Source organism: Capsella rubella, unplaced genomic scaffold (genome assembly GCF_000375325.1).
Source record: "Capsella rubella cultivar Monte Gargano unplaced genomic scaffold, Caprub1_0 scaffold_6, whole genome shotgun sequence".
NCBI lineage: Eukaryota > Viridiplantae > Streptophyta > Magnoliopsida > Brassicales > Brassicaceae > Capsella > Capsella rubella.
Genome location: NW_006238918.1, coordinates 7,083,437 through 7,107,561, shown reverse-complemented (window position 1 = coordinate 7,107,561; position 24,125 = coordinate 7,083,437). Strand labels below are relative to the sequence as shown.

General features: G+C 38.1%; 9 protein-coding genes and 2 non-coding genes across 12 annotated transcripts; 9 read left to right on the top strand and 2 right to left on the bottom strand.

The window, feature by feature from the left end:
* Positions 1 to 336: 336 nt before the first annotated feature.
* LOC17881412 (UPF0725 protein EMB2204) lies at positions 337 to 2,058 on the bottom strand. The gene is made up of 5 exons (XM_006288090.2): positions 1,806 to 2,058; positions 1,595 to 1,717; positions 1,320 to 1,503; positions 1,144 to 1,235; positions 337 to 1,037 (listed from the first exon to the last, which is right to left on the bottom strand). The coding sequence occupies exons 1-5, from the start codon at positions 1,887 to 1,889 to the stop codon at positions 516 to 518; spliced, it is 1,005 nt and encodes a 334-aa protein (XP_006288152.1). The 5' UTR covers positions 1,890 to 2,058; the 3' UTR covers positions 337 to 515.
* A 422-nt stretch (positions 2,059 to 2,480) lies between these two features.
* On the top strand, positions 2,481 to 5,174 carry LOC17883147 (eukaryotic translation initiation factor 2 subunit beta). 2 transcript variants are annotated; one of them, XM_006288201.2, is made up of 10 exons: positions 2,481 to 2,588; positions 2,929 to 2,975; positions 3,093 to 3,204; positions 3,284 to 3,339; positions 3,449 to 3,503; positions 3,596 to 3,693; positions 3,849 to 3,994; positions 4,105 to 4,247; positions 4,326 to 4,411; positions 4,825 to 5,174. In XM_006288201.2, exons 2-10 carry the CDS (start codon positions 2,937 to 2,939, stop codon positions 4,894 to 4,896), a joined length of 807 nt encoding a protein of 268 aa, XP_006288263.2. In that variant the 5' UTR covers positions 2,481 to 2,588; positions 2,929 to 2,936; the 3' UTR covers positions 4,897 to 5,174. The 2 variants fall into 2 exon arrangements, with proteins under 2 accessions (XP_006288263.2, XP_023635957.1); XM_023780189.1 differs by having other exon boundaries at positions 3,090 to 3,204.
* A 345-nt stretch (positions 5,175 to 5,519) lies between these two features.
* On the top strand, positions 5,520 to 7,424 carry LOC17881164 (E3 ubiquitin-protein ligase AIP2). Its single transcript, XM_006289954.2, has 5 exons — positions 5,520 to 5,848; positions 6,100 to 6,304; positions 6,391 to 6,590; positions 6,886 to 7,098; positions 7,176 to 7,424. Exons 1-5 carry the CDS (start codon positions 5,678 to 5,680, stop codon positions 7,323 to 7,325), a joined length of 939 nt encoding a protein of 312 aa, XP_006290016.1. The 5' UTR covers positions 5,520 to 5,677; the 3' UTR covers positions 7,326 to 7,424.
* A 49-nt stretch (positions 7,425 to 7,473) lies between these two features.
* On the bottom strand, positions 7,474 to 9,605 carry LOC17882492 (protein TIFY 3B). Its single transcript, XM_006288633.2, has 5 exons — positions 9,357 to 9,605; positions 8,486 to 8,597; positions 8,216 to 8,396; positions 8,067 to 8,124; positions 7,474 to 7,902 (listed from the first exon to the last, which is right to left on the bottom strand). The coding sequence occupies exons 1-5, from the start codon at positions 9,503 to 9,505 to the stop codon at positions 7,806 to 7,808; spliced, it is 597 nt and encodes a 198-aa protein (XP_006288695.1). The 5' UTR covers positions 9,506 to 9,605; the 3' UTR covers positions 7,474 to 7,805.
* A 725-nt stretch (positions 9,606 to 10,330) lies between these two features.
* On the top strand, positions 10,331 to 13,532 carry LOC17881948 (T-complex protein 1 subunit beta). The gene is made up of 11 exons (XM_006287426.2): positions 10,331 to 10,483; positions 10,572 to 10,628; positions 10,729 to 10,794; positions 10,883 to 10,994; positions 11,094 to 11,222; positions 11,325 to 11,396; positions 11,506 to 11,621; positions 11,828 to 11,904; positions 12,166 to 12,651; positions 12,736 to 13,051; positions 13,140 to 13,532. The coding sequence occupies exons 1-11, from the start codon at positions 10,478 to 10,480 to the stop codon at positions 13,284 to 13,286; spliced, it is 1,584 nt and encodes a 527-aa protein (XP_006287488.1). The 5' UTR covers positions 10,331 to 10,477; the 3' UTR covers positions 13,287 to 13,532.
* A 1,925-nt stretch (positions 13,533 to 15,457) lies between these two features.
* LOC17881652 (probable E3 ubiquitin-protein ligase RHA1A) lies at positions 15,458 to 16,316 on the top strand. Its single transcript, XM_006289934.2, has one exon. The coding sequence runs from the start codon at positions 15,600 to 15,602 to the stop codon at positions 16,137 to 16,139; it is 540 nt and encodes a 179-aa protein (XP_006289996.1). The 5' UTR covers positions 15,458 to 15,599; the 3' UTR covers positions 16,140 to 16,316.
* A 454-nt stretch (positions 16,317 to 16,770) lies between these two features.
* LOC111830218 lies at positions 16,771 to 18,006 on the top strand. Its single transcript, XM_023781822.1, has one exon. The coding sequence runs from the start codon at positions 16,854 to 16,856 to the stop codon at positions 17,709 to 17,711; it is 858 nt and encodes a 285-aa protein (XP_023637590.1). The 5' UTR covers positions 16,771 to 16,853; the 3' UTR covers positions 17,712 to 18,006.
* Positions 18,007 to 18,129: 123 nt separating this feature from the next.
* LOC17882360 (glucan endo-1,3-beta-glucosidase 5) lies at positions 18,130 to 20,224 on the top strand. Its single transcript, XM_006287493.2, has 2 exons — positions 18,130 to 18,824; positions 18,941 to 20,224. The coding sequence occupies exons 1-2, from the start codon at positions 18,472 to 18,474 to the stop codon at positions 20,106 to 20,108; spliced, it is 1,521 nt and encodes a 506-aa protein (XP_006287555.1). The 5' UTR covers positions 18,130 to 18,471; the 3' UTR covers positions 20,109 to 20,224.
* A 644-nt stretch (positions 20,225 to 20,868) lies between these two features.
* LOC17883564 (probable pectinesterase/pectinesterase inhibitor 54) lies at positions 20,869 to 23,038 on the top strand. Its single transcript, XM_023781239.1, has 3 exons — positions 20,869 to 21,237; positions 21,566 to 22,153; positions 22,246 to 23,038. The coding sequence occupies exons 1-3, from the start codon at positions 20,910 to 20,912 to the stop codon at positions 22,941 to 22,943; spliced, it is 1,614 nt and encodes a 537-aa protein (XP_023637007.1). The 5' UTR covers positions 20,869 to 20,909; the 3' UTR covers positions 22,944 to 23,038.
* A 37-nt stretch (positions 23,039 to 23,075) lies between these two features.
* On the top strand, positions 23,076 to 23,147 carry TRNAC-GCA. The gene has a single exon. It is a non-coding gene; the product is annotated as a tRNA-Cys (tRNA).
* A 758-nt stretch (positions 23,148 to 23,905) lies between these two features.
* TRNAC-GCA lies at positions 23,906 to 23,977 on the top strand. The gene has a single exon. It is a non-coding gene; the product is annotated as a tRNA-Cys (tRNA).
* Positions 23,978 to 24,125: the final 148 nt, after the last annotated feature.

Below are 24,125 nucleotides of genomic sequence, written 5' to 3'. Positions count from 1 at the left end.
ACCACAGAGAAACCCTCAACAAACCATAACCATGACTTCGATAAATTATTCAAGCACAAGTGCATTTAAAGAGCCACAATCCAAATATCTTAGTTAATTATCTTTTAAATAGTTAATAGTCAAGCACCATTGGTAGCAGCATCACCAAACTGCTTCAACTCCGAATTATACTACGGGTCATTCCAGTTCTTGATGTTGCCACAGGGAGCTTGAGTCTTACAAGCTTTGTCAATGTAAGCTGTGTAAAGAACATTCTCCTTCACTAGTTTGTACCAAGAGGGATATAGAAAGAAAAAATACTGAAAGCAAGAAGAAGAATGAATCCGATAACTCAGATACCTATAAAAATATATAACCCGATTTTTATATATAATAGACGTTACAAAGGAGACATTATATGTAAACTTAATCCTCAGACTCCCATTTTTTCCCTAATTAGGCAAACATATGTTTAATATATTATTCAAGCACAGCACATTTAAAGACCAATCTATCTGACAATCCAAATAACTTAGTTAAGCATCTTGTGCAGAAGGCGAGTCAAGCTCCATTGAGTCTCCTGCAGCTTCTTCAACTCTCAAGTTCATCATAGCCAGCTGATTAGCCTCTTCATGATCCTCAGAGATACCTAGAGGGGAAGAGATTTGAGTTGGATGTTCTGGACTCTGAATCTGACCCTTGAAACTGGAGCATCCCGTATCCTCCTCATTAGCAATCTTAGTCATATTTGGTATAACATCTGAACTCTGAGTCTGACCGACGAGAGTTAAGCGTCCCATAGCCTCATCAAAGTTTCTTCTAACAATAGCAATTCGAACAAGATCGTGACCAGGGTTAGCCTTGTACAAGTCCTTGTACCTAATGTAGAAAACTGCATTATTGGCATTGAGTCCTTGTCCCTCATCAATGGCCACGTCTACAATCTCCAAGTCGGCGAGACCAGCACCCCTATCTTCATAATGCCTATCAGTTTTGGCAACAGCAAGTTCCAAATATAGACGAATCCAGGGATTCTCTAGCAGCTCAGATTCCTTCACCTGATGAGACCAAAAGCAAAAACATATAGGGGTCACTAATTTTGTTGGTCGTGGATCATACATAGGGGGAAATAGTTGTGTGTCTTAATCAATCATATCCTCATACCAGGTAATATGTATCAAAAGGATTCACTGCAGGGCACTCAGGCAAGGTACTATCTACCAGCGTCGAAAACCCCTTGCCATCTATTGGCTCCCCTATACAAAAAAAAATCAGAAATTGTTATGATATTCACTGGATGAAGACAGTCAATAATAATGATGGGACAAAAAAAAAACCACCTCGAATTCTTGCAATAGGGCAAGTGAGAATAAATCTGCCAACACTGTATTCTGAAACTTTATTCTGGAAAGTTTGAAGCGAACCAGCTGAGTCAATTGCATCCAAAGTCATGTAGTAAGAAGCATTAGCCGAACCAGTCGACTTCACGTATTTTTGCACGCGAATCAGCTCAAACATTGTACCCTGCTTAGAACGAAACAAAGAGGAAAATTAACAAAGTGAATGTAGCATAATGAAGGACGATTGTTTTCTTTTGTGAACAAAATTGCTTAACCTGGGCGAAATTGTAACGATGAAGGCTCATCTTCGCATAGAGGAAGACCAAGGGAGGACAAGGATACTCTTGTTTACAGATATTTACCAAATATCCGTACGTACTACTGTTGAGATCGTAAACCTAAGAAGAAGCAGATGATTTACAAAAGCTTCGATTTTTAATTTCTTAAAAATAAAAAAAAAGGGAAAAAGATGACAGAATTACTTACACTGGATCCCGGGGCTAGCTTGTCACCGTCGTCCCTCGGATATCTATGAAAGGCCTCCATCGCTTTTTGTTGGCGCATCATCATTCTTATCGTATCCTCCGATTTAGGTTTCAGGCGGTTTTTGTCGATTTCAGGCGATGATGATGATGATGATTGATGAGAATTTGGGTGAAGACGCTAAGGAATTTGAGCAAGGAAAAAGTGTGGTAACGGTGTCGTGTCAACAACTTGGGTACCAGTAGATTTTAGGTTTTATAGAGGCTTGGTTACTATTTGGAAATTTATTTGCTAAGTTTTTGCGATGTTGATATATATGTTTGCAAAGTAAAAAAAAAAAAAAAAGAGAAGATGTTATATGTTTGCCACAAATAATGGTTTTATTCGAGTTTTTTTTATTTTATTATTGTGTAAACTCGTATGAAATTTATATAGAGATTTAATTAATGTTAAAAAATTATATATAATTTACTTTTTAACTTTTAAGAAAGAAATATTAATTTGATAAAATATACTTTTATATGCTAATTTAGTCCTACCGAAAAAAAGAAATATAAATATGCTAATTATTTATTGACTAAAACATTTATAAATTAAAACCAAAAAAAATAACCCAAAAAAAAAGAACAAGTTACAACAATATTTTTGGACGACAAGCAAGGGTTAATACTTATCTCAGATTAAAAACCAGACCTGCGCCGCTTACTCTATCTCTCTTTCTCACAGATTCATTCGCAACGCATCTTTGTTTTACTCTTTACGCCAATCTCGCTTCCACATCCCTTTGTGAGTTTCTTCTCTTTGATTCCTTTTCGAATTCTTCTTTCGATCTCAAAGTCTTACATCGTCTTTTTTTGTGGTATTGAGTTTAGAGATTAGTTAACCTAGCCGTTCCTTTTCTCTTGTGAAGCCTTTACCTAGATTTTAATTTTGGGTATAATCGTATTGGGGGAATCGTAATTTTATTCCTGAATCTAGTTATGGTTTCATTGCGATTATCGATTTCGATGTGGAAACCCTAATTTTGTTTGTATGCCATTGCTGTTACAGATTATGTTGATTCTGATATATTCGTTTGGTTTCTGAGTGCTTATTATCATTGTTTTTTTTTTCGTGTTTGTCTCAGTTGCAATCATGGCTGACGAGATCAATGAGATGAAGGAAGAGCAAGAAGTAAGTTGTTGGTCCTCTGTGTCTTAACGTTATGGCTCAGTTTTGATGGTTTGGTTGTTTGTTGAAGTCATGATTAATTGGTGTTTGTTTTTGTTTTGGTTAATCCTTTTATAGCAGCTCGCACCTTTTGATCCAACCAAGAAGAAGAAGAAGAAGAAAGTTGTGCTTCAGGATCCTGTCTTGGACGCAGGAGAGTCCTCACAGACTGAGAAATCTGATTCATTGCCTGGTATGATGAATTGTGAAACCGATTGTTTGTTTTTTTCAATTGTATTTGTGTTACTTTTGTCTAATTCCTTTTTCTGTAGCTAATGATGGTCTTGAGAGTTCATTTGCTGGAATGAAGAAAAAGAAGAAGAAGCCAGTGAGTGTTTAACATTTACTGCCTTCTAAGTTTTTTTTTTTGTTTTTCATTCTTTAAACTTGTATGTTGGATGATTATGTGCCTCACATTGTTTTTCCTCTATGTTTAGGTTGAATCAAGCTTATTGAATGATGAAGTTGTTGATGCTGGAGAAGATTTGGATGGTATTTCTAAATTTCTTAGTTTCTTTGCTAATTAACCGTTCTACTAGGGCTTGAATTTTTCATGTTGAAATCTTACTGAGAATATATTACAGAGCTTGTTAATGAGGAGGAAGAGGGGGATGAAGGAATAGTTATTCAACAGCAACGTTACCCCTGGGAGGGAAGTGATAGAGATTACAAATATGACGAGGTGAGTATATCTTATATGTTTTTTATTTTATTTTTTGCATTGACCTGTATTGATTTACAATGTTCATCGGTTATGAAAAACATTTTATGTCAAAGTATCCATTTTAAAAAATCTACTTCTCCCCTGATTTTCGCTGACGAGACTTATATTTGCAGCTTCTTGGTAGAGTTTTTAACATTCTCCGTGAAAATAATCCGGAGCTTGCTGGAGATAGGCGTCGTACAGTTATGAGGCCTCCTCAAGTTCTTCGTGAAGGGACAAAGAAGACAGTGTTTGTCAACTTTATGGACCTTTGCAAGACGTACGTGCAAACCCCTTATCTTCCTCTTCAATCTTGTGTATCTTAATTAATAATACTTGTATATATTGATGGCTGTATGACATATATTATCTGCATTGAAAAAATTTCAGGATGCATCGTCAACCAGATCATGTCATGACTTTCTTACTTGCTGAGTTGGGTACTAGTGGCTCGCTTGATGGGCAGCAAAGGTTGGTTGTTAAGGGAAGGTTTGCACCTAAAAATTTTGAAGGGATTTTGCGGCGATATATCAGTAAGTAACTTTCTCTTTAGTCTCCAAATTTGAGTTGTCACAGTTTGGAGAGTTCTTATTTGCGTGGGTTATTTGCAGCTGAGTACGTCATATGCCTTGGTTGCAAGAGCCCAGACACAATTCTTACAAAGGAGAATCGTCTCTTCTTTTTGAGATGCGAAAAGGTATAATCTTATTGTTTTAGCCTCTTATCTTGATATGTATGCCTTTGTTTCTGTTTTTACTCTATGCGCAACTAAGGAAGGAAAACTCTTCTTGCCTACATTAATCCTATCATATAACTGAGAACCGGAATTATTAAGAGAAGCTTTAGAACTGTTTTATGCTTTGTCTTGTAATTGATACCGAGTAAACTCTCTAGGATTAAACTCATCAGGAGGCTAAGATTTCTTCGTGAATTATAATTTCTCTTACTTAAATTAAATAGTCAGGTGAGGCTGACAATGATGTTGATATATTTTGCCTACACTGCGTGATGAAGTGAATGAGACTTTTGGTTATTCAGCTCTATGCTAAAAATCTTCTGTGTTTGAATTTGCAAATGTGATTAATAAATGGGCTATACATTGTTTTGCAGTGTGGATCTCAACGATCTGTAGCTCAGATCAAGCAAGGGTTTGTTGCCCGTGTTGGTCGCAGAAAGACTTAAGAAATTGGAAGGTGAAGCGGGCTTGTTATGGAGTTGGTCCTATTCTTCTCTTCTAGTGCTTCTGTAGCTTGCTATGGAGTAAAATACTTGTTTTGTTTTTGTTGTTTTGGAATATGTTGAAGAATCACCAGATAATGACTTCACCTCAAATATGGGTAGGATCAAAACCTTTTACTCTGTTAGGTTCATGTGGTTAACTTGAGAAGGTCGACTTAATCTATGGACCCTTTTTTGTGTCAAAGTTCTTGTCCTTGCAAAGCTTATTTTTTTCATCTTCATGTTTTATTGTGCCTTTGTCAGTTTGTGGTTGAAATTGCTTAGTTTCAAAGCTCAAAAATGATGAGGTTTTGCTCTTTTTACAAGAATGCATACTTTAAAATTTTACCTATTGAACCTATCAATAAATCGTTAACCTCAACTATATTTTAACTCAAATTTTCACTTTTGGATCAATTTTTCCAATTCGTTGTGAATTGTGATGGATCGATTTCTCTTGGCCGGCGCCTCTTAGGTAAACCGGTAATTATAACGTATGTTCTCTATTTTCTAGAACCGAATCAAACCAAACTGAACTTGATTAAGCAAAACCGACCGACTTCATCCTTTCCTCCTGATCAAGATATCTCGGCTCCTACATAACATTAGAGAATCGAAGAAGACGAAACAGATCGTTGCTCATTTTGATCAATTCTTCTTCTTCTTCTTACCAAAAAAAAAAAAAATCCCAAATCAATTTAAACCCCTAAATTCTCCTTTACTGTTTAGTAATTATAAAATACAAATGGATGCAGCATCTCCTTCACCGGCTCTTCCCGAGGAAAGCTTGAAGCTTGAACTTGATGATCTGCAGAAACAGCTTAGCAAAAAGCTCAGATTCGAAGCTTCCGTTCGTTCTATTCATAATCTCCTCCGTGATCGCTATTCTTCTTCCTCTCCTTCTCTCCGCAAACAGGTTGGTTTTTTTATTCTTTAATTTCGGAACCAATAGATTTCAACATTAGCTCGGAATTTTAGAATATTGGCCATTGCTGATTGATGGTGGGTTTTACTTTTGAGAATGGTATTAGGAATCTAAACACTTGTGAAAAAAGATCTTCAATTGATCCAATATGAGTTTCATCATTCTCTTCAGTTTCTTTGTTAACGGTGTTGTTTGTTTAGTTACCCTCTCTGACACCAGTATTGGTTTGATGACCATTGCAGTTTTTTATAGTTGTATCTCGTGTCGCAACGGTTCTTAAGACAAGATATACAGCTACTGGCTTTTGGGTTGCGGGACTGAGCCTTTTTGAGGAGGCTGAGCGACTTGTGTCTGATGCTTCTGAGAAGAAACACTTGAAATCTTGCATTGCTCAAGCCAAGGACCAGTTAACCCAAGTAGATAGTCAGCCAACAGAGACCTCACAAGGTTTTCTATCATTTAGTTTGGCTTTATTGTCGTTTTAACTGAAGAGAATCTGGAATGAGCTTATTACTCTTGTAAATTTGTTCCAGGTTATCTTTTCGAGGGACATCTAACGGTTGATCGTGAGCCGCCACAGCCTCAGTGGCTAGTGCAGCAGAATTTCATGTCTACTTTCGCTTCTATTGTTGCTGGTGAATCCTCTAATAATGCTCCTACTGAAAACACTCTTGGGGACACGGCAAACTTGATGCAAGAACTCATCAATGGGCTCGACAGTATCATCCCAGAGGTAGTTGTTTTATCTTTTGGCATTGCCCTTATCTTTTCTTCCTTCGTTAGTTTTAGATGATGTAGCTGTTGTGTGTTCTCACATTGCTGACAAAACGAGATATTTCACATATAGATGAGTTTAAAGCAATTTTTGTACCCGTATGTTGTTTCTCCAGTTGGTTCAAATATGGCTTGCTTTTTGTCTCCTCCTTCCGTATCAAGAGCCTTTAACCCCAATCTAATATGATACTGGTAGTATTTTATTGCTTAGCCTTATGATTGAAAAATGATATATATGATGTGTTTTTATACAGATACTAGAAGATGGTGGACCACCAAGAGCTCCACCGGCCAGTAAAGCGGTTGTAGAGAAACTTCCGGTGATTGTTTTCAGCGAGGAACTGCTTAAAAAGTTAGGACCAGAGGCAGAATGTTGTATCTGCAAGGAGAATCTAGTAATCGGCGACAAAATGCAAGAGCTACCATGCAAGCACACATTCCACCCTTCTTGCCTAAAGCCTTGGCTGGTAAAATTAATTTCATTCTTTCAAAGCTTTTACGGGTAAGCAAGAATATAAAGCTTATGATCAAATTGTTTTGGCAGGACGAGCATAACTCTTGCCCTATATGCCGTCATGAATTACCAACAGATGATCAGAAATACGAAAACTGGAAAGAGAGGGAGAAAGAGGCCGAGGAAGAGAGGAAAGGCGCAGAGAATGCTGTCCGCGGCGGTGAATATATGTACGTTTAGATTGTAAAAGTTATGTTACACTACCATTGTTTGTGCTTTAAACATCTCCAATTTGTTATTGGTCATTCACAATTTATAAATCCTACTTTATTGAGACTCGATTTGTTTTGTGTGAAAGCTTATATAACAACCATAAAGATTTCAATACTTAAACACACAATATGTTTGAAAATATAACAAAGTTCAATAACATAACAACAAGAGTATTAGTTAGAAAAGACTCTAGGACACTGTTTCTAAAATCACAATAGTTTCTTCAGTAGATGATCCTCTTCCCTTAGAGCGACTTGTAAAAAGACAAACATGTCTGACCACTCCAGACATGCAAACAAATCTTCGGTTTGTCTGACAAACCTATACAGACACTATCATACAACACACAGCAGCATACATGATAGATTACCATATTAACCATATTGACATAAAGTTTTACTTAATTTCCTTTAAAAGCTTATTGTAGCCATGAGGTTTGATCTTCTGCTAAACAGTCGGAAATTCCTCCTTGATAGAGGCATTGCCTATTGGCACATCTGTCTTTTTGGTGTCGGAAGTAGGGTAAGGGTTTTTGTTGACCAATCTGCAGAAAAAGAATGTAAATGTTGCTGTTAGCTGCAATCTAAAGGTAAACATTTTAATGATCAATCTATATTTTACAAGTCCCTCTCAGGCCTATCAACAAGCTCTGTATTAGTAATCAATCAAAGACTGAATAAAATAGATCAGATTTAAGTTTCCATATACCTGTCCCGTCTTTTCTCGAGGAATCGTTGAAGCGAATGCCTCCTTGCAATAGGTAGATCTGGATTGGCAAACATACTTGTAAGAAACTAATGAGTGTATCCATTATAAATGTTTGAAGATTATCACAACCAGTTGAATCGAATACTGACCAGCTGCGGATCTGCAAAACGAAATTGGCTGAATGGAAAATGACTGTGCAGCTGGTGAAGCTACATTAGATGTGCTTGAGAATGAAGGAGCTCTGTTCAGTGCTGGCGATGGGACAGGACTGGTGCTCGTAGAATTCTTTGTCTCCATGGCTTTAGCAGCTATTCGAATGATTTCTTGAACCTATAAGCGTGGGATCATAATGAGAACAGGAACCCTTAAGCTATTCGTACAACAGAAGTGTAGAATTTGCTCTAGTGTAACGGACCAACCTTTTCTGCTGGGAGTCCATCAAACACAGTAACACTCCCACCAAAGAAAATAGTAAGTTGATTTGGAAGGACAGTTGACGCATCTGCCTCAGATGATGTGTTCTCCGTGGACCTTCAATACCAGAAGATTCATCAAACATATACCATACTAAAGATGGAGTATTGATGCAACATTGAGAACAATCAAATAGCTAGGAATATTGTGACTGTTGACACTAAACAGCATATATAAAGGTAAGATATGAATATCATAACTGTCATTTAGTGTTTAAAGTGATTTATTGGTTGTTAAGAATCAGGTTCTTCTGGGTTCCATGTCAAATTCCTCACAGAAGGTAACATCACATATTCAAGGAATTTGTAAGTCAGACCCGTTAACAAGAAATACGGAAAGATGTCTTTGATATATGAAACATGGTTCTCCATTTCAGATGCAACACACAATGGTAAATACATGAAACATTTGTAAACTTATAGAACCAAAAGCCATCACTGATGTAGTGAGAAATAGCGTAGACTGACTAATATAGCAAACCCAAACTCTACACTTTCGCAAGTTCAAGATGATGTTCCACTAACTAAATTCACATGAAAACCCTTATGTACACATTAAGGACTTTAAAGCACAAGATCAATTGTTTTAGCCAAGAACAAATTGATTCCTCCGAAAAATATGAACTTTCCCTAAATAGCAACTAAAAAATCCTCAAATCCTATCTTTATATATACGCTTCACAAATATAAACAGATCGAAATGTTCATTATCAGAAACGAACACACAAACTCCAGAACTATACTCTTATCAAAGGGAGGATAGAGATTATAAAAAACCTGTGAATCAATCAACAGTAATTTCAAACACAGCTCATACCTAACTTCGTGAATCGATTTCTCAACAGATCCGTCGAAGACACCGTGCTCGGTTCCGTTACCGCCGATCGCAGCCGCGCCACCGTCACCGCCGGCAACATCACATCCACCTTCAACGGTAGAGCGAGGCTCATCTTTCATCATAGTCATGACTCGTAGATCTTTCTTTACTCCGATTAAAGAACTTATGAAATTTTTCTCCTGTCTCCACGACGTTGCAGAAACGGGAAGCTCCGAGAGATATATCCTCCTCAGGAGCTCCTTTGATTTGGACACGTGGCGGTCGATATTGATTTTTTTTGTTTGACTTCGGTTCTAAGACAATAAAAGACAAAAGAAACTAATTTAAAAACGTGCGCGAATTCGATACGTTGTCGTATTTCGGGTTTTTGCCACCCTTTTATGTGGGACATTCTGTTAACGACAACTCCGAAACGTGTCTAATGTTAAGTGGCTGAGACATTTATTTAAAATTGATGGGGTTCTTGTCCTCTTGAATCTTGAATTCCCCCCTTATTGGACCTTGTTTAATTGGGCTCGAAAACAACTGTTGGGCTTAGCAGCGTTAAGATGTGGACTATATAATAATACCCAACATATCACCCTAGCATCTTTTTTTTCTTTTTTTCTTTTTCCCTACTAGTCGAACTTATTGTAATCTAGAATGATTTCGTACTAGTGTCTGTACGCTCTATTATCACCAGAATTAAGAATTTTTTAGAATGTATAGCTTAATTTAATTGATTACATTATTAAGAATTTCACAATATGTAAAACCATTAAACTCTGCGATAACACAGTTTGAAATTAATTAATCGCGTACAAGATGCAACTGCCGTGAAAATAACCTTTTTTAGCGTTTTTTTTTTAACCAAGGGCAGAGAAATTTGGAATAAGTGAGGGTAGTTTGGTCTTTGTATTTTTCATTTAGGGTTCCGAAAGATCTGGGTTTTGGCTCTCTCTCCCTCATTTCTACTTCTTCTAAAAGATTTCGAGACCCTTTAGGCTTTGTTCGTTCGTAGTGAACGACACTCGATTTTTTCCAGTCTTGATCCCAGATTCGTCGACTTGAGAGGAGATCTCCGATACTGAAGTAGCCTCCTTCATCTTCCGCTCTTCCCGATGCCGGTAATGATTCGCCGTCGTCTCTTTCATTTCTTTTTTGCTTTTCCCATTGCTCTTTACGCAGCCATTAACTTACCTATTTCGTATTTAGATCGATAAGATCTTCAAAGATGACGCTAGTGAAGAGAAGGGAGAACGTGCGAGGATGGTGAGCTTTGTTTATATCTTGTCATTTAGGAATTAGGGTTTTTCAGATTCACACTCACTGTGTGTTTCATCTGATTCACTTTATTTGTTGCTCTCTCTAGGCATCATTTGTTGGTGCAATGGCTATCAGTGATCTGGTTAAGTCTACTTTAGGGCCTAAGGGCATGGTAACTTCCGATCTCCAAATATATAAAAAGCTCTAATTGATCATTTAAATCACTCTATTGATTGTGGTTGAATCTTATTATTGTTTAGGACAAAATCTTACAATCTACTGGTAGAGGTCATGCAGTCACTGTTACTAATGATGGTGCTACTATTCTCAAGTCACTTCACATAGACAACCCTGCAGCTAAAGTTCTTGTTGGTATGTATGCTTTCTCCTGCAACATTGTGACTGTAAGCTCTCGAATTCGTTTTTTTTTGTGGGTTTTCTCACACTTCTTGTATCTGGTCTGATGTTCAGACATCTCTAAAGTTCAAGATGATGAGGTTGGTGATGGGACTACTTCTGTTGTTGTCTTGGCTGGCGAGCTTCTGAGAGAAGCAGAAAAGCTTGTTGCTTCTAAGATTCACCCTATGACGATCATAGCAGGTAAGCTTCTGGCTCTTTTAAGTGTAAAGATGACTATGTTGTGTCAGCTCCTTGTTCCATTATGTTAATGATGTCTAATTTTTTCATTTTCTGAATTCTTAGGTTACAGAATGGCTTCGGAATGTGCTCGTAATGCTTTACTGAAAAGAGTTATTGATAATAAGGACAATGCAGGTAATCATTGTAGAGATGGTTGCGATGTTGGTTCAAGTAGTGCTTTCCTTTATTATTAACTTGGAATATCTTACTGTTATTTACTGTATTGTGCTCTGTGTTTATGCAGAGAAATTTAGGTCAGACTTGCTGAAGATTGCGATGACTACGTTATGTTCCAAAATTCTCTCACAGGACAAGGAACATTTTGCTGAAATGGCTGTGGATGCTGTTTTCAGGCTAAAGGTATCATCCCTTGCCTCCTTTTAAAACTCTGTCAGCAAATCTTTTTCTCTGCAATTTATGTGTAATGAAAGAAGGGCTTTCTTTGACGAATGTCATAAAGTTAGGCTAGTCTCATTTCACAATTAGTTTCTTTCCTGTAAATCATGTTTTCGTTTTGAGGTGTTAAATGATTTGTCACTAACATATTGGTGGTATGCTTCAAATAGGGAAGCACAAACTTGGAAGCTATCCAGATCATCAAAAAACCTGGAGGATCCCTGAGAGATTCCTTTTTGGATGAAGGGTAACACAACACTTCTGCCTTTGACGTCTGTTTGTAATCTTTTTCTGGAATCTATTGCTCTCTGTTTAGTATTCATCTGTTTATGATATCACTTTTGTGTGTCAGTTTCTCTTCTTCGTAGCTAGCTCAGCTTAATTTTATAAATATAGTCTTACATTGGAATTTTGATAGGAATTACGTCATTATGTTGTGTTGCATCCCTGCCTATGTGCTTCCAGTATAATTGTCTCATGACATATCAACTTTAATGGATGCCTCTAGGTTTATTCTTGACAAGAAGATAGGAATTGGGCAGCCAAAGCGCATAGAGAATGCAAATATCTTGGTAGCAAATACTGCTATGGATACCGATAAAGTGAAAATTTATGGTGCACGTGTCCGTGTGGATTCCATGACCAAGGTTGCTGAGATTGAAGGCGCTGAGAAGGAAAAGATGAAAGACAAGGTGAAGAAGATCATAGGCCACGGTATCAACTGCTTTGTTAACAGGCAGTTGATCTACAATTTCCCTGAGGAACTCTTTGCAGATGCTGGTATACTTGCTATTGAGCATGCTGACTTTGAGGGGATAGAGCGTCTTGGATTGGTTACTGGTGGAGAAATCGCATCAACCTTTGACAACCCAGAGTCTGTTAAGCTCGGGCATTGCAAGCTCATTGAAGAAATCATGATTGGTGAAGACAAGTTGATCCATTTCTCTGGTTGTGAAATGGGCCAGGCTTGTTCAATTGTCCTAAGGGGAGCGAGGTACTTGTCTTTCACTCCCAGTACTTGAGATTTTCGTCTCTAATTCAGTATGCCAATTTATGTGTGGTTTCTTTGTTCTTGCAGTCACCATGTTCTGGACGAGGCTGAAAGATCACTCCATGATGCTTTATGTGTACTCTCACAAACAGTGAATGACACTAGAGTGTTGCTTGGAGGTGGATGGCCAGAGATGGTGATGGCAAAAGAAGTAGATGAGCTTGCAAGGAAAACTGCTGGCAAAAAATCGCATGCCATTGAAGCTTTCTCAAGGGCTCTAGTGGCGATTCCAACAACAATCGCTGACAACGCTGGTTTAGACAGTGCAGAATTGGTTGCTCAGCTTCGTGCAGAGCACCACAATGAAGGGTGTAATGCCGGAATCGATGTCATCTCTGGATCTGTAAGTGAACTCTATAAACATTAGGATCGGACCTAGATTTTGGAACGTTAGACTTGAATTGTGATGATGATGATTAAATTCTTCACAGGTAGGAGATATGGAAGAGAGAGGAATCTATGAAGCATTCAAAGTGAAGCAAGCGGTTCTGCTTTCTGCAACAGAAGCATCTGAGATGATACTGCGAGTGGATGAGATCATTACATGTGCTCCTAGGAGGAGAGAAGACAGGATGTGAAACCCAACACATGAACATGGTGGGACCGAGATTTCATGATCATCCGGTGACGATGTTTCAGTGCCATAGCTTGTGTTTTCATTTCTTAAAAACTTTTAGTGTTTTATTACTTGGTAAACTCATCTTTTTGATTTGTTTCTCTTTTTTTTTAATCTTGTTTTGATTTTGGATTTAGACATTTGTTGAAATGTAATCTCCAAGGAGTTTACCTTGTTTTGGTCAGGTTATCAGAAATTTTCACTGAGATTATTCGTTGTTTGGGTTAGTGGAAATATATTTTAGCAGGAGAGAATATGGGATATGTTGTCTTTTGTGTGTCTCATGTATCAGTAAATATTCGATTTGGTCGAGAAGAACAACAAAATACAAAAACCTCAAGGTTTGGTATTTGGATACCAGAAAATCTGGAATGATCCCAACTATAGATGAAATCATGTGTAGGTCATCAACTTGTAGAAAATATCTATAGAAATATGAGACATGACCTACAACGTTGAGGTGGTTTTGCGTTGTAAAGGGTTTGGTCAACCGACCAAACCACATTATAAAGCAGAGCAGATCAAAACATGGGACCTTACAATCGCAAGCTTTAATTATAACGTCGCCTTTATCAATCGTCTTACCAGAAAAGTATATTTGTTTTTTTAGATTTTGTTGTTTTTATACTTCGATGATTTGATTTGAATCGCAGAAATTTTCATGGTTTCATACCTTTCTTTCCATTTCTCTTCACCAAAACAGTTAAAAGTTAGTAACCAAAAAAGTGCACCAATTTATCCAGAAATTTAATGGAAATGCATAAACTATATAGTAGTACATGTTTAGAAAAATTTAATCGAAAAAATATAATATTGACCGACATTAATTCATAGTCTAGTGACAACAAGATCCTTAGGTCCGTTGACATGTCATCCTAGGTTTAATTTACTGCTTCCCAAAGCTGTTCGATTCTCAAGATCTTATGACAATCTCTGACACTCTGTTTGTAGGGCTATTGTCCCTGGAAGAACATTCGTTTGAGATGAGATCAAGACAGAGCAATGCAATATTCCTTGACGAGTGTGAGGTTAGAGAGCTAATATGAAACGGAGAAACAACTCTCAAAATAGACAACAAAAGCAAGACCACCAATGGAATTGATATGCTGCTATATGTGGAGTAGTTGTAAATTGGCTCATATCATTAATTAGAAGAAGAAAAAAAAAAAGGTATTACATAAGCGTAAGTATATTAAAATATAACTAAGACGATGCCCGGTCAATACTCACGTAAGGGTTGATATAAAAATTGTCTCTGCGTATGTGTCAAAAGCCAGAAATGACGCTATATGCTACAATCAAGTTATCATAGAGTATAGTATGATTTTTAAAGTTATAAGCATAAATTAGGAAATATTACAGTCTTTATCTCGTCTTTATGGTCATCAAATGGTCATCTCCCATTAAAACCCCTTAAGATAACGAAACGAAAACATAAAAATAATGTTTCTCTTTTGGGAGGTGTGTGTGCTTTTGGTAAAAGAAAAAGCCAAAACCTAAAGTTGTGACACGAACGGCACACATAAAATAAAAATTTAGGCTCACGTCATTTTTACTTTGTTTCACGAAATTACAATTTTCACAACTCCATTATATTAACTTTTAAGAAATTTGCAAATTTGTCCCTTCACTCACTGGCTCACTCGTTCCTCACACGGTCACGAACCGTAAGAATCTTTTCTTTTACGACTTTAACAAAACGACCCCTAATTTTAGATCCGGATCTTTTTAGTATCTCCAATTATTTCAAAAAAAATATTTAAACGATTCCTGTTATAAAACTAATCAAAGGAAAGCAACAATTATACGTCTCATTAACTAAAATAAAAAGATAATCTTATATTAATCCTTTAACATTATACAATTAAAATCGAATATTCCCAAAAAAAAATTAAAACTATATACAAGAAGAGCAAAGAAAGTGTAACACTTCATCACAATTGAAAACTTGACACCTATTATTGTAAAATATATAAAAAGAACCTCCAAACAACTTGCAATATTATAAAATTAAACAAAAAAATAATACTCCATAATTAACAAAAATTAAAGGCACCACTAATTAGAAAAAAAGAAAGTAAAGTAAAGCAAAGCAAAGCAAAGCAAAGCATCATCTATCATCATCATGCATCAGCCAAGTAGCTTTATTCCCCTCTATTAAAAATCGAATCTCATTCTCCATTTTTCCTCCCCCTTCCCCTCTCTCTCTCTCTCGCTCTCGCTCACTCACACCTCAGCTAATCTTTGTGTTCTTCTTTCAAAACTCTTAATCACAATGAGCTTCTTCATCGAAGATTCTGGTCTCATAGTCACTCAGCTTCTCTACAAAATGGCTGTTCTCATCACCGTCCTCAGATGGATCCTCGCATGGATCTTACGCTACCGATCCAGATCTAGATCCACCGTTTCTTCTTCCTCCTCCTCCTCCTCTTGTCCGGCGATTTCTTCGCAAGCGATCAAAGAGAGCCTCTCCGTGACGACGTTCCGTGACGCCTCCGAGAGATCTCCGGCGATGATCAGCGATACATGCGCTGTGTGTCTCGGAGATCTGGAAGATGGAGATGAGGTTAGAGAACTGAGGAACTGTAGCCATATGTTTCACCGTGAGTGTATCGACCGGTGGTTGGATTACGAATGTTGCGGAGGAGATGAGAACAACGAAGGTGAGGAGGATAACCACCGGACGTGTCCTCTTTGTAGAACTCCGCTTCTTCCTGCTAATACGACGTCGTGTGGTGATTGGCCGGCTAAGAACGAACCTAGCTGGGCTGTTGAACGCCTTCTTTACCTCTTCGGAGATGATCTTCTCGTCTGATTTTTCAAATTTCTTTTTTTTTTCTTTTGTTCCAAATTTTTATTTGATTTTATTTTATTTTAGTGGGATCGGTTGATCGATAGAAAATTACATAGTGGTCAATTTTGTAAATTGGGGGATTTAATGGTTTATTCTAGGAAATATAATAAAGGTTATATCAGTTTTTTTCTGATTTCATTAGTTTGATACTAATAATGCTTTTCACGGCCAATTTCGAACCTTAAGACATTTCTACTTGGCAAGTGATTCTGAGCTCAAATGAAAACTACGAATGACCAAGAACAACCCAAATGTTTTTTTATACAAAATAAATTTCATCAATGCTCAGTTACTCTCAGATACTGAGAGATACAAATATGACTCACACTCACTTGCTAGAAAATTTAGTATAAACTTTGGCTTTTCGGATTTCATAAAATGCAAATTTGTGATCGTGGTTCGTATTAGCTCTAACGAACAAATTTAAAATCTACATGTAAAAGTACTCAAAGTAAAATCATGATATTTAAAATTCATGCTTGTGAAATTACACATAGGCCAAAAAAAAAAGGAAAAAAATAGAGAGGGGAGAAGGAAATGAAGCACAGTCGTTTTGATGAGTAGGTCGGCTATGGAGAAATTAAAAAAAAAAAAGATTGCTTTTCTTAATTTGGGGGATTTTTTTTCATAGAGGAGGAGGAGCTGGTTCGTTTCTAACAAAATATCATCTTTCCGATGGCAGCGATACAGATGCTCGATCAGGTTGATGATTCCGCTGATTCACTGATGCAATCCGTCCGCGAGGTTCAAACGAAGATGGCTCTGCTTCACACCACTGTTGGTGAGCTACTCTGTTCCATGTCTGAGACCCTAAATTCACTGACGGAGATGAAGGACGCTCTTCTTTACCAACCCACAGCTCCCGCACCGTCGGAATCGAAAGTTACGGTGGATCAGGACCTCCCTGTAGCACCACCCACTCCTCCTCCTACGACCGCGCCGGTGGTGGATAACTCAACCAACGAGCACCCCTTGGCTCGCTACGTAAAGGTGAGGAAGACCAGGATCGAGATGCCAGTGTTTGAAGGTACCAATGTTAACTCGTGGCTCTTCCGAGCGGAACGATACTTCGAGTTCGGGAGTTTCACGGAGACGGAGAAGATCCGGTTAGCTTATATGAGTGTCGAAGGTCCTGCTTTGTGTTGGTTTAGCCTTGAGGATCGTGAACCTTTTCTAGATTGGAACGATTTCAAAACTAGGGTTTTACAGAGGTTTGGGGATCCCATATCTCCATTTGAACGATTACTCTCACTCAAACAGGATGAATCTGTTATACGCTACCTTGGTGAATTCGAGGATCTCTCCACGCAATGTTCGGGTCTCTCTGATTCTGTTCTTGGGTCCTTATTCGTCAAAGGGCTTAAGGTTGAGATTCAGGATATGCTCCGTGTGTTTCAACCAAAGGGGTTGAGAGATATCATCATGATGGCTCGTAGGTTGGAGAATAGTCCTTTTTGCCGTGTGATGAACCCACCACTTACGGATTCTGAGTTTGAAGATCTGTGTCTCCGCAGGAAGAACTACAACACTTAGATTCTTACCCTTTTTTGGTGCTTTTGAGTGGCTTGTCTTCTGTGAATAGGTAAGCTCTGTTAGATTCTTGTAGTCATCTTCTAGGCTCTAGCATCGAGTGTTATGTCAAAGGAACACATTTTCTATTCCCTGGCTTGCTTGAAGATGGTGTTTCATCTTTCATGGATTCATACAATTAAAGTCAGGGTTTTTATCTAATCTTTATTGGCTCCCACCAATTCTTACAATTAAATTGTTTCTTTTGGGCTATCTTTTGTGGTTATCTTGGTTGAATATGAAAACGTAATTACATATCTTTACAAGAATATACCAGGTTAGGGACTTGCCATCATATAGTAATTTGGGAGATTCCATTGGATTAATAAAAAAAAGGTTGTAAACTTTCTTCTAAATATTCTCTAAGAAAGAAACTGCAAAGGTTGTCTCCATCTCATGTACTCCATCCCTTTCTTCTTCCGTCTCCCTCTTATTATTAGCCTCAATGATTACTCATCATCATGTGTAAGTGACAATTATTATGTTTTTATAGTATGCTTGGATGGTTTAAATTGAGGTTTACCTCCAATGGAATCAAGTTCCTTATTCAACCACCATCACAAATACCTTTCCTTTCCCCTCTTTCTTCCATATACTCAACTTCCCCAAACTCCTACATCTCTATCTCTGTATATATATACTCACACAAATAAAACATAAATTCTCATTAGACCCCACACACTGTGAATCAATCTTCTATCCCAAATCTCACACTTTTAGAGACATGGGTCGTCATGATACATACCAAAAATTCATCCTATTATGCCTATCTTTATTGTTACATCACAACATAGTGAAGAATGTAGAGGGCTTGGCATGTAACTGGGGAACACAAGCGAGCCATCCTCTTCCACCAGACATAGTGGTGAAGCTCCTTAGGGAAAACGGTTTCAACAAGGTTAAACTTTTTGAAGCTGACCCTGGTGCACTTAGAGCTCTTGGTAAATCCGGTATTCAAGTCATGGTCGGTATCCCCAACGATCTCTTGGCAACTATGGCATCCACTGTTACCAATGCAGAGCTCTGGGTTCAGCAAAACGTCTCTCAGTACATCTCTTTATATGGAACTGATATAAGGTAAATTGCACTGCGCTTCTATACACCAATAGCTCAAAAACACACATGCTTAGAGGTTTCTAAAGGTTTGAAATATAAATTTTAGACTAAAGATGGGATTTTTAATCGTTGGTCAGATACGTAGCGGTGGGGAATGAGCCATTTTTGAAGACATACAAGGACAGATTCGTCCGTTCAACATACCCGGCGCTACAGAACGTTCAAGCAGCTCTAGTGAAAGCTGGTCTCGGCCGGCAAGTCAAAGTGACGGTGCCTCTTAACGCCGACGTTTACGAATCCGGCGACGGTCTTCCTTCCTCGGGCGATTTCCGATCTGACATTAAAACCCTTATGGTCTCCATCGTTAGATTTCTAGCTGATTCCGTCTCACCAATCACCTTCAACATCTACCCTTTCCTCTCTCTCAACGCCGATCCGAACTTCCCGCGCGAATATGCTTTCTTCCCAAACGGATCAGGCGGAGGCGGCGGAGCTAAGCCCGTCGTCGACGGTTCCATCTCTTACACGAACGTCTTCGACGCAAATTTCGACACTTTGGTCTCGGCGCTTGAGAAGAACGGATTCGACGCGAACAAGATCGAGATCATCGTCGGAGAAGTCGGGTGGCCGACGGACGGCGATCAGAACGCGAACCCGGCGTTGGCTCAGAGATTCAACCAAGGATTATTAAATCGTATCCTTCAAGGACAAGGAACGCCTCGTCGGAGAACAGCGCCGGAGATTTATATATTCTCCTTAGTAGACGAAGACGCCAAGAGCATTGATCCCGGTAAATTCGAAAGACACTGGGGAATATTCTCTTACGACGGCGCCGTTAAGTATCCTCTGAGTCTCGCTAACGGACGTCAGTTAGTTCCCGCCAAAGGTGTTCGTTACCTGGCACGTGAGTGGTGCGTGCTCTCTTCTCAGGCTGCGGGTAACGCTGGTGCCGCCTTGGCAACGTCCGCTTCGTACGCGTGTGAGAACGCTGACTGCACCTCGCTCGGGCCAGGCTCTTCGTGCGCGGCCTTAGACCCCGCAGCGAATGCTTCTTACGCGTTTAATATGTATTTTCAGAAAATGGACCATCGTCGTGGCTCCTGTAATTTTAACAATCTTGGGGCTCTTACTAAGATCGATCCGTCTAGTGGTTCGTGTAGGTTTCCTATCCAAATCGATACGAGCAGGCGCGAGACGTCGAAGCCGCGGCCTCCTAGGAGTTCTTCCGGTGCAACCTTAGCAAAGTGGACGACAGTGACAGCGGTTGCGGCAGCGATGGTAATCGGATGGACGATCTTTAACTGATCGTTGGAGGGTTTCATTTGGTTTGTAAATTTTCATACGATTATTTTCATTCTTTTTTCTTACATATTGTAAATAAATATGGTCGTCGATCATTGGACATATAATTTAGTCTTTTCATAGAACTGTTCTTTTTCCCAGCTTATAATTAAGTCAATGCTGATCTGATTCGTGATGACAGAGGTGAGCGTTCTGTGATTTTGAGTTCATTATATGCAATGTCTTAGATGAACCTCTTCAAACCTTTTCGGATGTAGATGCTTTTCTAACATAGTTGAGCAACCAAAAGACAAAACAAAAAGTATACCAATCTTTCAGATAAGGAACTAGTATTGTTGTCCATCGGATTAGCAGTTATTATGTCTCTCTTCCGTAGGATTAACTTATTTGACTTATTACGTAGAGTTGTTGCAATTGACAAAATTGGATTACATGATAATATATTTTTGGTTGTAGAAGCATATATACCACTGTATCTTCTTACCAGTTAGTATAGTTCGAGCTGTCCAACCAAAAACTTTATGATATTATACCAAAGATAACTCATATAAAATAAACAGAAAGAAATCAAATGTAAGAGTTAAATTATCCCATGGAAGCCACTCAAGTCCCGATCTACTCTATGAAAAAAATGGTAGACCGCTAAACTAACTCACCAGATACTCACCTCATCAGCTAAATAAAAACTAACTTCTTTATCCTCTATAAATCAGTGCTAATCTTTACTTCATTTTGATATTATAAACTTCTCCCATAAACTAACCAAGAAAATAAATAAAACATTTTTTTGTTAACTTTAAAGTAATGTGTATTGTAGATATGGCTCTGTTTTGGGTATTATTGGTCAATGCACTTCTCCTCGTTGATGCCTCATCAAGAGATATGCCATTTGCTTACCAAAATGATTTGCAAAGGCATTGTAGCTCCACAACGTACACTTCTCTTTGTGTCCAAAACTTACGAGAGTTTCGACATGGGTCTCTTCAAGGTCTCGACTTTGTGTCTTTCCTTGTTAACAAGACTATTTCTCACTCCAATATGCTAACTCCTCCTCTTTCCTCTTCTATGAGTTCATCCGAACTCGTTTCTCTGGAAGTTTCCGATGATACGTTGCCTTCAACTTCGGTCTCAGGTACACAATATGTGTTTCAACTCTAATATCAACGTCTTAAGTTTATTTATTCCAAATCTAAATGTTACGAAAAGAAAATGATCAAAAGACGTAATTCCTTATTTGCTTGAACTAAACATTTTAAACTCTATCAGTAGATATACCCTACATGAATTATGTGAATTTGTATGAATTTTATCTAGGTTACAAAAGAAAACCCATTCATAAAGTAGTTAAAATATTTATCTATTATCTCTATCAAGATACCTAATAATTGTGACGAACTGATCATGAAAGTACAATGTTTCGGAACATGTTATCAAAAAAGCAATTGTTTTAAACGGTACAGATTATTGTGAACGGCTCATAAAGATGTCCACAAGACGACTTGGACAAGTCATGGAAGCTCTCAACAGCTCCTCTAGAAAGCGTCACAGCAAACACGACGTCCAAACATGGCTCTCGGCCGCCATGACATTCCAACAAGCTTGCAAAGATTCCATCCTTGACTCCGGTGACTCCTCTTCCTCCTCCATCAGCCGTATGACACAGAAGATGGATCACCTCTCTCGGCTTGTCAGCAACTCCTTGGCCCTCGTCGACACAATCATGGAGAATCCAAAGCCGGAGACAAAGTCAACAGTTCTTCCCAGATGGGTCACTGCCGGAGAACGGAGACTTCTAGTGGGTAGAGAAAGAGCACACGTGGTAGTCGCCAAAGACGGATCCGGAGATTACCGGACCGTGATGGAGGCCGTGACGGCTGCGCATGGACATGGCAGGTTCATTATTTACGTGAAAAGAGGGGTTTATAAAGAGAAAGTAAGTATCCATAAACATGAGATTACTTTGATCGGAGAAGGCAAAGACCAGACGGTGATTGTCGGCGGCGATAGTTACGCCGGAGGAACTTCAGTGCCGGACACCGCTACAATGAGTCAGTACACACGTTCATTCATTTATACACATAAACTATATATTAATACCAAAACTAGATTATGTCTCATACTTAAAATGCAATTCTTGCAGCCGTTACGGGTGACGGATTCATCGCACGAGACATCGGAATAAAGAACAATGCAGGGCCTAGAGGACAACAAGCCATAGCATTGAGCATCACATCAGACCAGTCAGTGTTATACCGATGTAGCATCTCCGGTTATCAAGACACACTCTATGCAGCTGCCCTACGTCAGTTCTATAGAGAATGCGATATATACGGAACCATAGATTTCATATTCGGAAACGCTGCTGCGGTTTTCCAAAGCTGCAACATATTCTTGCGTCGCCCTTACGGTGTCAAGGCCTATAACGTTATTCTCGCTAACGGGAGGACGGACCAGCGTCAAAACAGCGGATTCGCGCTTCATAGTTGTAGGATCAGGACGGATACAGATCTTTCTCCCGTGAAACATAGGTATAGCTCATACTTAGGACGGCCGTGGAAGATGTATTCAAGGGCTGTAGTGATGGAGTCGTATATTGACGACGCGATAGCCGAGGAAGGATGGGCCGGGTGGTTAAACTCTGGAGACGAGGTACTAAAGACATTGTACTTTGGAGAGTTCAAGAACTATGGTCCTAAAGCTAGAGTTTCCAAGAGAGTAACGTGGTCAGGGTTTCACTTGATTGGGTTTGAAGAGGCAAGTTATTTTAGCGTTGGTAAATTCATTGATGGTGTTAACTGGTTGCCCACTACGGGAGTTAGTTTCACTTCTGGGATTTAATTAGCGGAAAAAAAAAAAAAAGACGTGACGAATGTTCTAAAAGATTAACATCGAATGGTAAGTTCAATTTTACATGGTCATGATATTTGGTACAACTTTATATCCAACAAATACATCTATCGATACATACATGGGTCCATAGCTCAGTGGTAGAGCAATTGACTGCAGATCAATAGGTCACCGGTTCGAACCCGGTTGGGCCCTTTAATTTATATGTTTACCAATAATTTTTTACAAACTTTTATAAGAGCTTCAATAATTGATTAGCGCATTTGACGTCTAGTTGTTGTCAAGGTAAAGCAATCCATTCTCAAAGTCCAAAGTTTTGTGTTTTTCATAATGAATAAAATATTAGCAATGTTTTTGTATGTATGGATATTTAAGCAAATGAAAATTTACTCCCTCATTCTTTTTTTTTTAAATTTTTTATCAAGAGTAGTAAATACCGTTTTTGTCTTCCGAAGCTACTATTTTATCCGCTGATTATAGACTACTCAAAGCAAAACCACCAACATGTTTTCTCCGTGAACATACTTTTAACATCTTTGTTTGGAGTTAAAGTAAAATGCGTTTCAAAAAGGTGATGCATGGTTACTTGTTTATCTATTATTTACAAACTGAGAATGAGATGATTGTAGTTGTGATTTTTTATTGAGTATTGGACCAAGAATTTTAGAAAAATGTTAGATATTCAATTAGTTTTTAGAGTTTAGTTGTGAGTCTAGTGACTATAATTTGACCTAACGGTTTTATCTGAAAATTTATCATTCTGAATTAAAAATCTGTACAATTATTTTATTTCATTTTATAATATTTAGGATAAAAAAATAATTTTATGGTTAATTTTTTCGTGATAATTGTTTTTGGAATTTATACGATTAATAGATAATTGACTTGACTATGTTAATTTTTTATAACAGTTAATAAAATAAATAAATGCTTTTAATTAATAAAAGCAATATGGGTTCATAGCTCAGTGGTAGAGCAATTGACTGCAGATCAATAGGTCACCGGTTCGAACCCGGTTGGGCCCTATATTTTTTAAGTTTACAATTTAATTTTTACAAAAGCTAAAATTAGATAATGAATTAGCATTTAGCTTTTTAGTTGTCAACTAATCTTCCATTTCAAGGTTCAAAATTTCAACTACTGTATAAAATTTTATCTCCAATAAATAAGAAA